Here is a 17,245-nt window from a genome sequence, read left to right as displayed (position 1 = left end):
CCTCGTCTTCCTCCATATTCATCTTGATCAAAATTTCCTTGCCACTTCATTGTAGAGTCTGTAAATTCTTTTGTACCTCTATTATCTTCTGCTTCTCCCCAGCCTCTTTGCTGAGTCTCTTTCATGACAGCATTCAAACTCCAGTCTCTCTCACATTGAGACGAGTGTTTTTTTGTTTCTTCTGTAGGCACAGAGCCACCTGAGTATCTTCCCTTTTCTTGCCAACCAGTTGGTTCTGTTGGTTCTGCCTCTGCTTTTTGGGAAGACAAAATGTTACACCTATTGTCCTTTGTTAATGTCCAGCCGTCTCCTACATCATCCTTCTGCCCCTCTGGCTCTGACCAGCCACCACACCTTGTTGAAGCTTCTGAATTCTTTTCAACAGGAATTTGCCAGGGTGAGTTGTCATGTCTTGTATTAGGAGAGCTCCAGCCCTGCATGTCGACATTTTTATCATTGGGGGGACTCCATCCTGATGGGCATTGGTCTTCTGATATGTTCACCTCGATCTCCCCTGCATTCTTACTGTGACTATGTCGTGTGGCTACACCCAAGCCACCGAAAGGGCTTTCATGTGAAAGGATTAAGTCACTACACCCACTCTCATTTCTGGAAGATATTTCTTCACTGGGCTTCTGGAGACATGGCCTTTGCTTGGAAAAAGAATTTATCAAGCTACCCGATCCATCTACTGCAGCCTCTGCTATGGTGCCACTCTCGGTCTGAAATTGTGAATCCCATAAGCTATCTAATCTCTTTTTCTGAGAATCGTATTCTGCTACCCCTGACTGAGCATTTTCTTCACACTCTGTTCTAACATAACTTGAAGCCTGCAATGTGGATCCAGTTTGAATGTCAATATTGACAGTATCACTCATTTCGGCTGCTTTCAGCTCTGTCCCTTTGCTCTGGTTCAAGACAAAAGCAACAGAGGATCATGAAAAAGGAACAATATCGCTCGCAAAAAAAAGTAACTCTTGTTTATCTTTCTTTGGCAAAGCACTGATCCTCACCACATGAAACTTATCATGTTATATATATATATATATATATATATATATATATAGAGAGAGAGAGAGAGAGAGAGAGAGTATTTTTCGTGGAATAGCAGTTCCAAGTTCTAGTTCCAAGACAGAGCCTGGGAAGATTGTAATACACAATCAGAGCCTGGGTGTACATTGAGAATGAATTGAATAAAAGGAAACCCACAGAAACGAATACATATTTGCACTGAAACTTAGACAGTATAGCAGAGCAACAAATCGAGAATGTGGTACAGTAAAAACAACCAGAAAGCTTCCGGATCTCTGGTAGGTATACCTGTGCATTCAGACAATCTGTCAAGAGAAGGGATGACTCCTGTCCTTGAGCTGTTTTCCAAACTCGTAAATCAGGAGGGAAAACACCTGTTTTAGACCACTTTCTCAGTTTCTCCAAAGAGAAAGGACCATGAATCCTTGCATTCAAATCCTTGTAGAACCATTCAACTGGGTCATTATCCTGCTTATGAGGTTCAATTGTGCTTGAGGTGCTTTTTGCATCTTTGTTGTCCTCCACATGGTTGCCAACTTGAATACCCAAAGTATGTTTTTCCAATTGCAGAATGATTGGGGGTGTGTCCTTGCTAAGAGATGATGGGACAACAGTTTCATTGCTACAGAAGAGTATATCATTTTCCAGCTTTTCTGCATAGATAGCATCACGGCTTTGTGTTATGACATCTTCAAGGTCATTCAACATCCTGATGCACTAACCAAACCAAAAGAGTCTTTACCATCAATTGTCGCATCTTCCACGCTAATACCAGAGTCCTGATCATTATCTACAATTACTTGTATTCTAGAATGGATTTTCTTGGCCCGATATACAGGACTCCGCAGATTTTCAAGGTCCTTCAGATACTTTTTCAATGTGAGATGAAATAGATGTCAAGAATACAATTGAGCTGGTATCATGACAAGCATCACTTAGAAGATTAGACCATCTCTACTGTCCATCTAACGTTCAAAGATTTCCACAGTGCTCACTGAAACATCCAAACAACTTTTTCTGCAGTGCTCAATAAAACCTGAAATGTTACAAATTTATAGACGAGTAAAGTTGTAATCTCTGTAGTATTGAAATATAAAGGATATTCCTTCTTGTGACCTTTCTCACTGGCTCGATCTCTGAGGTTGCCAAGTCTCACAGTCTCTGCATCGAACCACTGCATAAAGGGAAAGACCATTGGTTTACATGAAAATCTGTACCAAAATAGCAGGCCGTACATCTTTCATCAAAATGATACACTTCTGGTTGCAAGTCTCTTTATATGGTTTCCTGACTTTGCAGCCATTTCACGTAACAGTTCATTACATTGCCTACATCCTTCAACTAAGTGGTAAACCGACAGCACATTTCCGCACTTAGTCCTTTGTAAGCAAGAAGAAGGTCCACCCTGATGTAATGTACATTATATATGATATAGTTTGCAAGTCTGACTCCAGATTGCCATGTGCATGCTGAAGTGAGAATACATCAGCCAGTGCACCATAAAATGCCTACTGAATTAGCTGTCTCCCTTATCTTTGCTATTTGCAGTAATGATTAATTTGCAGTATGCCAGCCAATGAACTTACTTCATTTGCTTTAGCCTCCTGCAGAGCTGCAGCCTTGTCCTCTAGTTCACCCTGCATTATCGTAGTGAAGCATCAACAAAGCACAGAAACAAAGTATAAAAAATCAAGCCAGACACCTTTACTACATGTTGTATCAGTATTCCATACCACAGTTGGGGCCTTTGCAAGACCTAATTTAATGCTTTGCTGTAATCTGCAGCATTCCTCCTGCAAAGGAATGAGATACATCAGTCATAATTATTTCCAAAGAGTTGTGGTTCGTAAATTTGACTAATACAGGCAAACAAGATTTCTTAAGTTACATTCCAATATTTACATCCGTGCACCACCCTTAGCCTATATATGAGCAACCCCTGATTTAACAAGATAGTCATAGTATCGTTAGGCCCTTATAAAGCCATAGACAAAGTATCTCAGGGTTCAAGAGGATATTGGGACATAATCGCTCATTCTTCTTCTCCATATTCGTTTTGGGCCATAGAGACTTAGTAACCGATATTTGTGCATAGGCTAATCTATTCCTAGCATAGTGTTAATCTTTTAAACATATGTTTAAGAAGCATTTATATTTGGTTTTGAAACTCACATTATGTTCACGGGGGGCATACATTAATCCTCCCCAAGTGGGAGTTTATTCTCAAAAAAAGAATCCACAAAGCTATAGAGCACTATGTTTTAAGTAAAAGGAACCCAATAATTTATATTTCGAAAAGAGAAAGTGACATCCACCCCCTTCATTAATTTTCCCCGCTTTTCCCCTCGCTCCTAGGATAAATTGGAAACAAAGCAAATGATGAATCACCTATTACTCAAGATAGACAAATGACTTCCAGTCACGCTTAGAAAAGATTACAGGTGCTGACCTCGGTGAAGTTCTGATCTGAAACAAGATCGATAGTGATGTTCTGCATTCTGTTAAGATTCATCACTTGTAGCACGACATTACACATCGTGTCTCCTACTTTATAATATTCTCCCATTATGCTAGTTCCTGTGTTTCATACACAGAGAATAGTTAACCTGAGCGAATTGTTCAGAAGTCGACGGAAAATGAGGGAACAGGCTATCGCAAGAAAGACTTTAATCAGCCAGCGAGAACCGGGAATGGACCTGCGATGCTTACCAATAATCTGAACCAGTCTATAGCTAACCTCGTGCTTGCGGATCCTCACGTATGCACCCACCACTTTGATTGCGAACTTTGGATCATCCAAGAGTTCAAGAAGACGAGACCGTCGAAGGTAAATTAGTCCAATGTTTTCTGGATTGATTGCTGCTAGTTCCGTGCTGTTGGGATTTTGCATTGGTACTAATTTTCTCTCTGATCGCTTTTTCTTCGGGGATGCGAATAATCGATGCCGTTCAGCTTTGCCAGGTTCAGTGTTCTGATTGTCTAAATACCGCCGTTGAACTTGCCGCCCAGAACGTTTGTATTCCTCTAGACCTCCTTCAAGTTCACTGCACGACGCTTTCTTCAGGCTTTCGTTCCGTAAATCATCAACTCGGGCCGAAACCGTCCTCCCTTTTGGCTTGAAACATCGCTCATTCTCGAGACAGCTGTTTAGAGAGCGTCGCCTTTGGTACTTCTTCGTAATGACTAGGGAACCGTTTACTCTTGCATTTTCTACATCGCCGTCGTCGTCCGAGCTGCTGCTACCATATGGATCGTCACTGTCCGCTTCGATCATTGCAGCGCGCACCAACTTACTTGGAGCACGTCTTCTTCCAGCCGTAGGGCGTTGCAGCATGGGGCTACCATCAGAGGTCACCGAACCTAGTAAGGAATCGTTTGCCACACAGCGAGATTCTGTGACTAGTTCGTCATCATCTTGAATTGCGCAATCTGCAGCGCGAAGACCATCTCTAAGCTTCACCAACCTTGCTCTTTTACGTTTCTCGCTTGTTGCTTCACAGGCCGACGGCGTCTGAAGTGCTGGCAATGTGGAAGGAAGATCTACAGCAGTTCGAGACTTCATGAGCTGCCAATACTCCTTGAAAAGAAACTCTGCGGTCGTGGAGTCGTTGAAATCCACGGGGTGCTACAGTAAAACGAGATTACAATCAGAGTTAATGTCCGAAATAAGCGGTAGATCAGACTTAAAAGGAGACAACTGCAAGTGCTGCAGCAATGATACCATCTACATCGGAGCCCAGCCTCGGGAGAAGAGGATCGTACCCCCAGTTCATCTACGTTTTCATTGTTCTCAATCATTTTGACAACAGGAAAACACTCCTCGCATAATCCTTTGTCCTCCGTGAACGACAAAAACTCGGTGGCTTCAGAGAAGCGTTCGAAGCAAGGTTCGCAGAAGGACCTCGGGCACATAACGCAGTAGCTCACAGGCGGTCTGGAACATTTGGAGCAAAAGTGCCGAGCTGCGTGCGGGAGGGACAAACAAACGAAGATTAAAGCCAAATAAGCAGATGCACTCTCTGGGAACAGGCGAAGAATGAATATTAGATGGAGACGATAAAGTGCATTGTTGAACTGACCGCATAGCCATGCTCCTCGCGTCCTGAAAAATGCCAGGGTGCGTCCAAGGCATTCCGGGTGATACGCTTTGTAGCAGTGTCTGCAGTGGTGAGAATACAGTTAGCCGCGAGAGCTGGAGCAACTGGGAGGGAGGCAAGAATCACAAGCCATTTTTCTGGGATTTGATATGCATCGATCCGATCGTCCGTCGAGAAACCAACATGCGTTCTGATCAGTCTGTAATCTAAACGCAACATGCTAGAAGCAAAGTGTAAAACTCACCGTTTATCGCAAAGAATCAGCGTCCCTCCGTCGTAGCAGAGAAAACAAACTTTGCCTTCTTCCTTTGCGGGGTTCGGGGGGCGCCCTCGCTTACGACCCGTGCCGCCGGCTTGGATGGGAGGGATGGAACCTGCTGCTCCTTCTGTGGAATCCACTCCAAAGGACTTTGTCAAATTTTCTTCACAGCATTGCCCTTTCTGCAATGCAGCAGAGGTAGCGATTGATCCAGTTTCGGTGGCAAAGATTTGAACATCAGACGTTGCGGCTTTCCGAGGGCGTCCGCGCTTACGTCTGTTGCCCGCGTTCGCAGCTACTACTGCTGTGGAATCCATCGAAAGGGGACGTACGTTTCCTTAGTATGCCTTTCGTACGTTTCCTTAGTATGGCGAACTTCACTCTATGGAACGAAATTTGCGGCAGGCAGATTAGGCGACGTTGCAGCTACAGAATCCTAAGCAAGAGACACTACGGCGAGGTATGGCTTTGCGGACTGTTGTGAAGACCAGCCTCGAGACGTTCATGTAGGGAAAACTTCTCATAGTAAGTCATGCAGGCAATTAGAACAGCAAAATTTCGAAACGGAGATCGATTGTGCTGCAGATCGGGTTAAGGCAGCTAGAAGATGGAAGAGAGGGCAAGCTAATGGAGGTTTTTGAGCAAGAAGTTGCACCTGCAGGATTGAGCCACCGAAACTATGTAGCGATCATAAGAATATGTGGCCTGCTGATCGTGGTTATCGACAACATGCAAGTACTCCGTCCGGCAGTATGGCCGGCATGCAGCGAGTAATTTACACCACGATCAACGGAATCTGCACACAGGAAGGACGAATTGCACAAACACAAAATTGTAAGCAATCGTGGAGCAGTAGAATTCCGTCCTGCAAAGAGTCATGCAGAAGTGGAAGATTGGCAGCATCACCTTGAATGTTCATTACCACGAACTACCTCAACCCACTCGAATCAGCACAAATGGATCACTACAGCTGCTTCGGAAATGGCGAGTACTCAGTGCGCTGCGAGGCATGCAGACAGGCAAACAATCAATCAATCACTCGATTTGTGAAACTGGATCACCGCAATTCTGTTCTGCCAATGCTGTGCATGATCGAGCCGACTGGCAAACGAATCACTGGAATTTTGCAACTGGATCACCAAAATTCTGCCAGTGCTGCTCTGATCGAAGCGAGGCACGCAGGCAGGCAAAACGAATTGTGAAAAATTCTGCTAATGCTGCATGATCCAAGCAACGCATGCACACTAATCACTGGAAAAATTTTGCAACTGGATCATCGCCATTCTGCCAATGCTGCGAATCACTCAAATTATGCCACTTACCGGAAATTCTCCCAATGCTGCATGATTGAAGAGAGGCATGCAGACAGACAATTATCGATTGTTTGAGCCAAAGCTGCATGATCGAAGCAAACGAATCATGACTCAAATTTCTGCAATTATTCCGCCAATGCTGCATGTCAAATCGAAGCGAGGCATGCATGCAGACACGCAAACGAATCAGTGGAAATTGTTTGAGGCAATGCTGCATGATCGAATGAGCAAAATTGAATCGCTCGAATTTTTGTGCAGACTGCATTACGGCAATTTTGCCAATACTTGCTGCATGATCGAAGGAGACGCAAACGAATCGAAATAGTGGAGATCCGATTATGGATGATCAACTGTGCGAGAGATTGAGCTGTAGACATCAATTTTTTGCCGTTAAGAATTGGAACCACTCGGATTGTGCGATTGCATCACCGCAATTGTGCCAATGAATGATGAATTCATGCAGCAACTACAACCACCACCAAGAGTGTGATGATGGTGTAGGGAATCGCAACGGGAGGCGATTCCCAAGAGAAAACCGGCGGCACCGGCTCTCGGCCGTGAGCCGGTCGCACCGGTTTTCGACCGGAATCGCCGACCGTCAGGCGATGACATGTGGAGGCGGGATGCGTGGAGAGGACACGTGTAGGTGAGTGGCTGGCAGTGGGTGGTTCGGGTTGTCCGGAGCGTATGGTTGGTGTTTTGAGTGCTTGGGTTACGCTTGACGGTAGGTTAGTTTGAATGCGTGCCATGTGTTTGTGTGTGATTGGTGTATTTGTTGTGTTTGGATTTTGTGTTTAGTTCGTTGGATTGTTTTTTATCCAACGGTATGTGTGTGTTTAATGGCACGTGTTGCATGTGGGTGTATTTTTGCGTGTTATTGTGTGGTTGGTTTTTTGTTTGTGGATTTTTAATTATATTCATTCAATTTTGTTTAATCTATGGTTCTGCTTAGGTGTGTTTTGCTTAAACGTGATTAGTTGTGTTTCTCATTGTGTTTTGTGCGATGGGAGTGTGAGATTGCGGGATGTAGGATGAGGGGTTTGCATCTACTGAGGTTTGCGGAGGCGTTTCGAGGTGATGGATGGGTTGTAGTCATGTTTGGTTTGTTTTTGTTAGCTATTGCAGTGATTTTAGTTGTGCGTTGTCTTAATGTATTGGAGGTTCCATCTATTGGAAGCATGCCGGAAGGGAAGGTCTTGAAGGTCGGTCTTTCTCGTTGGGACTTTCTCAGAATGGGGCATCCAATGTGGTTGTAACACAGGATTGTCGTGTTTATGAGTCAGTAGAGTCTGTAGCTTCTGTTGGGGTTGATGTTCGAGTTTCTTTGAGTGTTCCCTTTCTGCCTATTGAACGACAAGAATGAGGAGAGGGTCGTCAGGGAGGGAGGTTCTAATCGTAGTGTTGTGAAGGATGAGTGGGCTCATAGGCGTTTTGATTTGTGGATGAGAGTTAATGGGCTGGATACGAAGGTGAGACTGGAGTGTTTGGCTTACAAAGATCTGAATAACATGCTTACTTGATTCCTTTTACAAGTTGTTAAGGTAGATGGGAAGTTGTATCCACCCTGTACGTTGGTTGGGATGTTTCATTGTTTTGGTAGGATGTTGAGGAGGGAGCCGGATGTGAGGGTAGCGTCTTCGGGAGTTGTGGAGGCTCCATTTGATATTGGGAAGAACCCGATTTTTAAGTCTAGCCAAGTTGCTCTTGAAACGACAATGAATCGAAGTATTCAGCAGGGTGCTGGGGTTAGGATAAAGATAGCATGTGTGTTGTTGGTGTGGGGGAGGAATGGAAAATCTTGGAGGATATGGATTTCAGTATCTACCATCTGCGTGGAGTTCAGAGAAGATTTGCATATTACTGTCTTTCGAGGTTTTGTATCCGGGGGGGTAAAGAACTTCACTGTGTTCTGAGATCAGACTTCGTTCATGCTACCAATAATGAGCTTGGAGATTATGTGGAGTAAGTAGTTGATATCGAGGTTTTTGATTTTGTAGTTGTTTATTGTGTGTTTGTGATTTCCGTGCAGGTGTTCGGGTGCATGAGGTGGACGTGATCTTGACATCCGAGCAGTTAGTGAGACATTTGCCTGCTGGTAATGATGGGGTCCCTAATTCGAAGTATCTCTTTCTGCAAGTTATTGATAATTTTGCTACTACTGAGGTAACTTTGTTGTTGCTAATGTTTTTTTTTACTGTTAAGATTTAGATTATTACAGTTTGTGGGGTTGCTTATAGTGTGCTGTTGCAGGTTTGGTTCAATACAAATTGTGTCAATGAGAAGGGATTGAGCAAGCTTATCCGATCGATGTTGGGTACTGTTAAGTGTGATAATGCAATTAGGAGGACTAACAAAAGTGTGCGGTCATCTACTATTACCTATCTAAGTTTGTGTCAGGTGCCTAAGGAAGTCGGACAGCTTGTGACAGGTCATAAATGGGTTTCTAGCTATAGAAAATATGATAAGAGTAATTCTCTAAAGGTTGTTGCTACTCAGTCAATCATTTCAAATCCTTACAATGAATTTGGTAATCTGCGGACCTATCCAAAGGTGCTTCAAGATAATGTTAAGTTGTATTCTGAGAGAGTCGACGGAGTTGTTTTGTCTGATGGTCAAGATTTTGCTCATTCGGGTGTTCCTGTTTCTTCTAGTATGTGTGTTTTCTTTGGTGTTTTGATTTGATTTGTTTTGTATTTTGATTTGTTGTTTTTATGATTTGTTGTTATTTTATTTGTGTGCAGGTGTTGGTTCTAGATTGGATGCATCTGGACTGGCTGCTTCTGGATTGTCTGCGTCTTTCGGCATTCTTCTTGGTCATGGATTGTCTGCATCTTCGGCTATTCTTGTTTATCCTGGATTGGTTGCGTCTTCTGGCTTGACTACAGTTTCGGATTCTGTTGTTGTTACCGTAGATTGTGGTAATTTTTTTTGTTTTTGTTTTGTATTTGAATGATTTGATTTGGTTGTGGTATTGATGTTTTATTGTTAATGTTTTGTTAGGTGTTCTGGAAGGTGGTAAGGGATTACCTGCGAGTATTTGTGGTAATCAAATTGGAGGGGATTCTGGTGCTATTGATTACCAGTTGATCCTTCTGGTGGTACAGCTAGTGTAATTGCGGGTGTTACTTCTAGTGATTGTGTTATGTCTTTGACTGCCATGGATGTTGGCTGTGGTGGTGTTGTTGGTTTGCCGGATGGAGAAACTTCTCCTACGGGTGGTGTTCGCAAAAGTTTGCCAGATGCTGATTTTGGAGCTCTGTATGGCGATGATGATGATGTGTTGTTGGAGGAATTGTCCAAAGTCAGTCGTGTTGCTACTCGTGCTCTAGAATTGAGATATGGCGGGGGTTTTATTGATGTTCTTCATGGCCCGGTGTTTAACAACTGTTGCGTACAGTTTATAAAGAAAGTATAATGTGTTTTTCATCATGTAATTTCCGACAGTTTTCAAGTAGCCAGTTATTTCAAATGGGAATAGTGCGACCGGTTCATCCGGTTGTTTATATATATGAATAATTGATAATAAAGACGGAGTTTTTTGTTAATTTCCATGTGTTATTCTTTATGTTGATTGAGTTTTAATGTGGTTTTTAAATAAATTATCGTTTATAAATTTAATTATTGTAATTTATCCGGTCACCTGATTTATCTTCGATTACAAGTTTTTAAAGGTTTTAAATCGTACGATTGAGATTGGCTTTCCGCCGACCCCAGTTGTTGATGGTGTAGGGAATCAGCACCCACTCCAGACCTGGTTTTCGATTGACCGACGTTGATTTCTGGCCGTCGGCATATGTAGGAGGCAGCGACATGTTGCACAAATCCAAAGATTCACCGGTCGCTTCATGTAGATCCTACAGTCGTCCATATTGCCAGGGCCTATCATGCCATGTCGGTCGTGTGAGGTTTGAGATAATCGTCATTAGATACATCTTTTGATCTAAGGGTGGTTATGAGGTGCTACTCACGAATAGATTGGGTCGAAGGGTTGTAAGGAGACACTGGTCGCAAGCTTTTCGGGACTATCACAGTGATATAATGAGCCATTTTGTTTTATCGGGCGGTAGTAAATGTAACCGATGAAACTTTACAATACCTTTTACAATTAACACTTATTCATTAATTTTGGACTCGTATGTCTTCCCAAAAATCCTTCCCAAATGAAAAGTGTACTTTATGAAAATCTCATTTGAGAATCAAAAGTTCACTTTTTGGCACTATCATTTTCACATAACAAATTTCACAATCTGTCTCTATAATGGTGCGCTACTAATGCAAAAACTTCAATTAAATCCTACTTTTGCACTTGTTTTAAACAATCCTATTCATGTTTACAAAAAATCATGAGTTATTAATTTAAATCCATAAACAATCACTTTCAAAATAAAGACTTATTAATATAATTTAATCCAAAAGAATACACTTAAAATTTGATGTAGAAAACTATAACACTCTTGAAGTCCCAAAAAATTCAAAGGTTATAATAGACAAGAGACGTAAAAGACTCTTTAAATGTGCTACAAAAATAGTAATAGCTATGCTTGCAATTTTACATTGTCATTTGTTTACAAGAAATATTGCTCTTCATGAGTCTTTATACAAAGGAGTCTGACATGCAGCCTTTTCAATAACTCAATTCTACCTTGACAAATGTGTTAAGTACAAATGGACTGTAATCCTAACACATGTTTGTTTGAATGTCCGATTCATCGTCACTTGGAGGTCACTTGTTGCTTGGATTCCACCCTCATTCAATTTCGTATGAACACCATCATCTTGAGTCTTTATTCATGCTTGAATGGTATTATCATGGGCATTCTTCATTTGCGCTATCTCCTTCTACTTCCGCCTTAGCGAGCATCTTTAAAAACTCTGTAATGTGTGAAATAATTGTGGTAGCAGTATTCTTATTTTTTCTTCTACATCATATCCCATATGCTTCCTTGTTTTCTTTGTCCTTGATTTCCAAGACACTATGGCTGTCTCTGTGGGAAGCTCTGACACTGCTTCATGGTTTGGGACCCATTCCTTTTTCAAATAGCCAATATACAGTGTGTTATTATCATGGTTCTCCTTCCTACCCCTTGGCTCATACCATAGTGTTGTAAATGTTGCAACTTTTCCCTGGTCATCCATGCACACGTCCACCACTTTTGCAACCAAGAACTTAACATTCTCATGCTCATCGTCTAATGGTCGAACTGCAACAAAATAGTGGATGTCTATGTCTACTTCTAGCATAAACTCTCTCTTCATCACTACCAACATTTGGTCAAAATAAAGGCCATTTTGCCTTAGCATCATCTGCTCGCATTTTCTCAAGGTCCTTTATCAATTGATAGGTCTTCTTAATTACAACAGCAGTGTGTTCCTTCCAAGAGGGCTTCCAATAAGGAAATCTACGAAGCATTTTCTCTTTGTATGTAATAAAAGATTTTAAGCCTTCTATTTCACCTTTAGATTTCTCGCTGAATTCTTTTATAAGAGCCCACACTGGATGCATTTCTTTGCTCGGAATTAAATTTAAGAGATAGTAAGGTTCTTCGAGTTTCCATGTTGTATCATGAGAATAGTGTTGCCACTGCATCACTGGTTTTTTATCCTTTAAGAAAAAGCGAAAGTACTATGGAGTGCTATGACCACCAATCAGGGCATCACCACCTTTTTGTATGAAAGGTAGAATAAAGCTCTTCCAATCATACATCCTTTCAACCATAGAGCATACAGTATCATCCTTGTAGCCCCACCAACTTGCCTCCCACATTTTCTTATCAAGTCATGGCCATCTTCTCCATGTCCTTGTGTTGTAGCTCTCTTGAGACTGTGCTAAAAACCTGATCGATATTCTCATGTGTGTGTCCAACCAATGAAAACCCAACTTCAATCTCATTGAAATTAATGAGCGATTAGCATTGAGAAAAATGCAAAAAAGAATACATTCTTATTCTCTCGTCTGCAATTGTCTGCCTGTATTCTCAAATTTACTCTAGTAGGTGACCTTTTTCTGCCATGTACACTATGAATTGCCTTCATAACTGACATTACAACTTGATTGCTATCATGTAGATGCAAGGAATCAATCCATATGTTTGCAAAAAACTTAAATCCATCACAACAAGACAAAGCAAATATAGATGCACTTGATAGACGAGCAAAATGGCAGACGCATCTATCGACACAGGTAGAATAGTGAAAATACGGGCGTCAATGAGTGCATCTAATAGCGTGGTTATCAGCATGTCTAATAGCGCATTTGCACTGTGATTTAGATGCCTTTATAAACACGAAACAAAGAATACAGAGAGTGATATTTTGCTACAGGTCAACAAATGTGCATCACTGCTTTCCAAACATGGCCCATGATTACCAAAGCACATAATTTTAATAAAAATATCAATGCTTTTTTGCAAACCCACATATACAAAAATTAACTGAGGTGAGGAGAATGAGACAATATGTAAAATTGATTTGCCAATATCAATGATGGGCTACGGTTTGATCTCATTCTCAATGAGATCGACTCTTGCCAAACTATCTACTTCAAAATCCAAACCAATGTTGAGATCTACAAATACATTCAGCCCACTACTACTTGCGCTACTCATGTGCTCATCAAAATCAGCAAAACCAATGGTAGGCTCGTCCTCACAGGTAATGGCCTCAATATTTGTATCTCTTATCTCATGATCATCCTCCTCTCTCGTATCACGATCATCATCACCTCACCTCCATGGCCATGATCATCCTACATATTAGTAAATGTACTATACATCACTTTGGAATGTGGTGTAATAGGTATGACATGCCACCACCTATTATTATCCACCATTGGTTGATAGACAACCTAATTCAAACACAAATACAATCCTGTTATTTTCCTTGCATTGAAGGTATCAAATATTTAAAAGTGAGTATTTTTATATGTGTGTACAGTACCTGTTCACATTGTTGCGGTAGTACTAGTGTGTCCTTCTTGCTTTGCCAAAACTTTGTGGAGTTGATAGTTACAAAGCCACTTGCATGGCCTTTGATTGTTGCATTAAGACCTATATATTTCTGAGTTTCTTGTTGATGTATATAGCTCTCTCCCATCGATGCACTACAAGAAATGCTATAATAGGTAGTATGAATTGAACACACGAGGAATGGTTAATTAGTTGCTTCTAATTCACTCACGAATTTGGAAAGAAAAAGAGAAAAAGAGATTATGCCAATAAAATACTTACTTGGAGCATCTTGTGCCAATCATGAGATTTCAAGCCATATAATTGCTCTACACCTGTTTTCTTGCTCTTTGTGAAGGCCCCCTTCAAACACCTCATGCATCTATTGGGAGTATGAATTGTAGTGATAGCTCGCTTCACCTACACCATCTCTAGCTTTGATAACCTCCACGGTGCATGGGGTAAAAAGACATGCCCATTTGGCCTCTCTTGTGGCCAAGTTTCATGCATCCTCCCTGTGGTGCGTAGATCCTCCCTTAAGTCTGCAGAATCTCGTGTCCCATTTAAATGTTCCCAAATGGTAGATGCCACATTCTTGAAGATATGGATGGGATCAAGCAAGTGATTGATCTTGAGGTGGGACCAATACGGTAGTCGATAAAAGATGGAGTATCTAAACAAAAGATGGTGTTAGCGTGCAATCTTTATTTCCATTCAATATAGCACGCAATAGTTACAAACCCTTAGTGGCTCATGCCAAGTGGTGGAGGAGTCATGGAACTATCCCAAATTTTCATCCAATCTCTTGCAGTGAGTGATTGTGGGGGGACTTCATTCCAAGGGGTGACATATCTAGGATGATCAGGTGGGAGAAATAGATGGTGATTCTCATAGATGACCTTATTCAATGCGTCTGCCCGTGAGGCAACTAGTATAGCGAAGGACCACAAACAAGACATGCATGGTAACTTGATGTAGTGAGACCTGAACAATAGATGCAATTAACAGAGAAACATTAGGAAAAAAGGGAGCTCATTTTGGGGCCTTTTACGGTTTGGAAAAATAAGCTCTCAACCAATCAATAGAAGGCCAACGTAACGTTGAAAATTCACGAAAATAAGAGAAAATAGAAAAAAGAAACAATACTTTATGTAAGTACAAGCGTGCTACATTAATGAGGAGATTGGTTTTTTATTCGTAGAAGATCTTTGGACAAGAAGATAGAATCTGACAAGATCCTTCCCGCTTCCACCTTCCTTTGAATTTTCAAATATTGTGCCGCCTTTCGTGCGAAAGGTCTACCATTCTACACCATTGCCTCATTGTGCAACAGCCTTCCTTTTCCAAAACTGCTCCCTTGATCCTGTTTGGCGTAGAGTAAGATGTTTCTCGTCAACTGTCTGTTTGCCCACTTTCTCTTTCTTGAAACTTCAAATTGTTATCTTAGTTACATTACTTTGCTATTGTTACAGATTCAGAAAATCTCCATGGTGAACCAAAACCACGGCCGTTCTTGTGCAAGACGCTCTGTGGATGATAATGCTACGAAGGCAGAATTATACCAAACATCCTTACCCCGTCGACCTGCTTCTTCTATTTCGTCGGTAGAGAATTCAAGTACAGTCAAAACAGAAGGAACTTGGGAAAGGTTTAGTGTTTCGAAAGGAGCATGGGTGCTCATGCAACCTAGCAAAAGAAAAAGACCCCAGACAAAAAACATTTTCTTGGCATCGTGGAAGGGAAGAGTACGAGATTTTAAAATCACCAAAGGGAAGATATCCGTGAAAGAAGTTTTGATTCAGCACGTGTACATGCATAAAGAACTTGTCTTGCGAGACTATCCAAAAAATCTTCCGCAACACAGGCCTAGTTGTATATTTTTCTATTGTGGTTTTTTCCTTCATGAGGTGTATGGATTTTTAAGATGAAGCTTTCTCTCTTAACTTATTGACATTCTTGTGTTGTTTTATTTCAGATTTATATCCTTCATCGTATGAGACATGGCAAAACATCGATTGTATTCTGGGATTTATAGATGTTCTGCATGGATCGATAGGAGAACAACAATACCAAGGTCGATGTGCAACAGAGCTAGCTCAATCGGGTATATTTTTTACTGATCATTTTTATCAGTTGCTGGACAAAGCTAACACACATGGTGTATTAATAAAACAAGACCTTCCGGCGTGGAATTCGGTGGATTGGCCTCACCCACATTCTAGTGTTACAGAGGCATATAGGGCGAAGCTTTTTACAGAAGTACAGAAAGCTCTGAGGCCCAATATTGCCACTAGGATAGTAAAAATTTCTTTGTGCATGCCTCTCACAGTTTTTGTAGACTTGTTTAATACCTTTCCAGTAAAGGTTTCAAAAACAATGCTCACAGTTAAAGCAACAAATTCGGCATGCATGCCACAATTTTTGGATAAAGGTTGGGATAAGAAGACATGTAGTTCAGTGTTTTGTGAGGTGGTCCAACCTTCTATGCAACTGAAGTACATGGTTGCATCACAAAATTTTATTTTCTCTTTTTATTACAAGCGCAGTCGAATGCTAGGCTCAAAGCTTGTCCCAATGGACCAAGATGAAGAGTCGTTTGGTGCACAAAATAAACTTATTGATATTGATGTTCTTGAGAATGGTGATGTGGTAGCCAGTATCTCGTTAAGAGAATGTTGCTCCCTAGCTCAATTACGCAGTGACATTCTGTTTGAGACTGAAGGTTCTATCTCAAACGACTTTTTATTTATCTACAAGAACAGAAAGGTACACCATCTGATTTATCCTAGTCTCTATAAGCATTGCTATTAGTTTAATTTACCACTCTAATTCATATTGCTTTTTTGCAGTTACTCAGAAGAAGAGAGAGCTTAGTTAAATGCAAAGACATAGAAAATTTTAAAATTGAGATCACACATACTCCATAAAGAAAGGTTTTGTATTCAATCAAGTAAGATTTTGCACAGAATTGTTTAGCTGAATCTGTAGAACATATTTCTAACATCCATTTTCTATTTATGTACAGTTTCATCCAGAGGCTGCTCTACATTTTCTGGAGGATCTTCTCTCTGCTGCTCCATCCTGTCTCCTCCACTACCCCAGAAGCCTCTCTTTGCTGCTTCTCCACCTTCTCCTCAACATCAGCAGCAGGTCTTTGCTCCTGTGTCTGCTCCTCCTCAGCACTCTGTGATTGCTCCTGTGGCTTCTGGTCCTCAACATCAGGTGCTTCATATGTGGGATCAAGGTGTATGACACCTTCTTGTACTTTAGAGCTTTCACCCAGCTCCACAGTAGCTGCTACAATAGGTTTGGGGGAGGCATAGCTCAAAAACCTCAAAATTGTATGAGCTCTAAAATTATGTACATAGTTGGGGCTGAAGCTATCCTCTTTCATCTGCAATGGCAGAGGATAATTTAGAACACTTTGTATCATTATGAATTATCTTCAAGCTAAATGAAAAGTATTTTTCCTTACCAGATCTGGCTGTTCCTTTTCAAAGTAGCTTGAAAGTATATATTTTGCATTGATCAGCACCCTCCATCCATAACTACTTGAATCATTTTGTTGTGGTGTCTGTACAGTTAGAAAAAAATGTTAGA

The 17,245-nt window shown here is 41.3% G+C and overlaps 1 protein-coding gene across 1 annotated transcript; it reads right to left on the bottom strand.

Moving 5' to 3' along the window:
* Positions 1-1,733: 1,733 nt before the first annotated feature.
* On the bottom strand, positions 1,734-5,705 carry LOC147882002 (zinc finger CCCH domain-containing protein 19-like). Its single transcript, XM_087401497.1, has 9 exons — positions 5,374-5,705; positions 5,112-5,191; positions 4,795-4,994; positions 3,742-4,657; positions 3,482-3,609; positions 2,766-2,825; positions 2,619-2,669; positions 2,069-2,206; positions 1,734-1,901 (listed from the first exon to the last, which is right to left on the bottom strand). The coding sequence occupies exons 1-9, from the start codon at positions 5,703-5,705 to the stop codon at positions 1,734-1,736; spliced, it is 2,073 nt and encodes a 690-aa protein (XP_087257623.1).
* Positions 5,706-17,245: the final 11,540 nt, after the last annotated feature.

This window comes from Dipteris shenzhenensis, chromosome 30 (assembly GCF_047967505.1).
Source record: "Dipteris shenzhenensis isolate YYH24624 ecotype China chromosome 30, Dip_SZ_1.0, whole genome shotgun sequence".
NCBI lineage: Eukaryota > Viridiplantae > Streptophyta > Polypodiopsida > Gleicheniales > Dipteridaceae > Dipteris > Dipteris shenzhenensis.
This window is presented reverse-complemented; position numbering and strand designations above follow the sequence as displayed.

Excerpts from the sequence above, each read along its gene's own strand:
- LOC147882002 (XM_087401497.1), bottom strand. The coding sequence starts at position 5,705 with ATGGATTCCACAGCAGTAGTAGCTGCGAACGCGGGCAACAGACGTAAG. Across the intron at positions 4,995-5,111 it reads GCGAGGAGCATGGCTATGCG|CTCGGCACTTTTGCTCCAAA; the intron begins GTCAGTTCAACA and ends TCCCGCACGCAG. Across the intron at positions 3,610-3,741 it reads TAGACTGGTTCAGATTATTG|GAACTAGCATAATGGGAGAA; the intron begins GTAAGCATCGCA and ends TATGAAACACAG.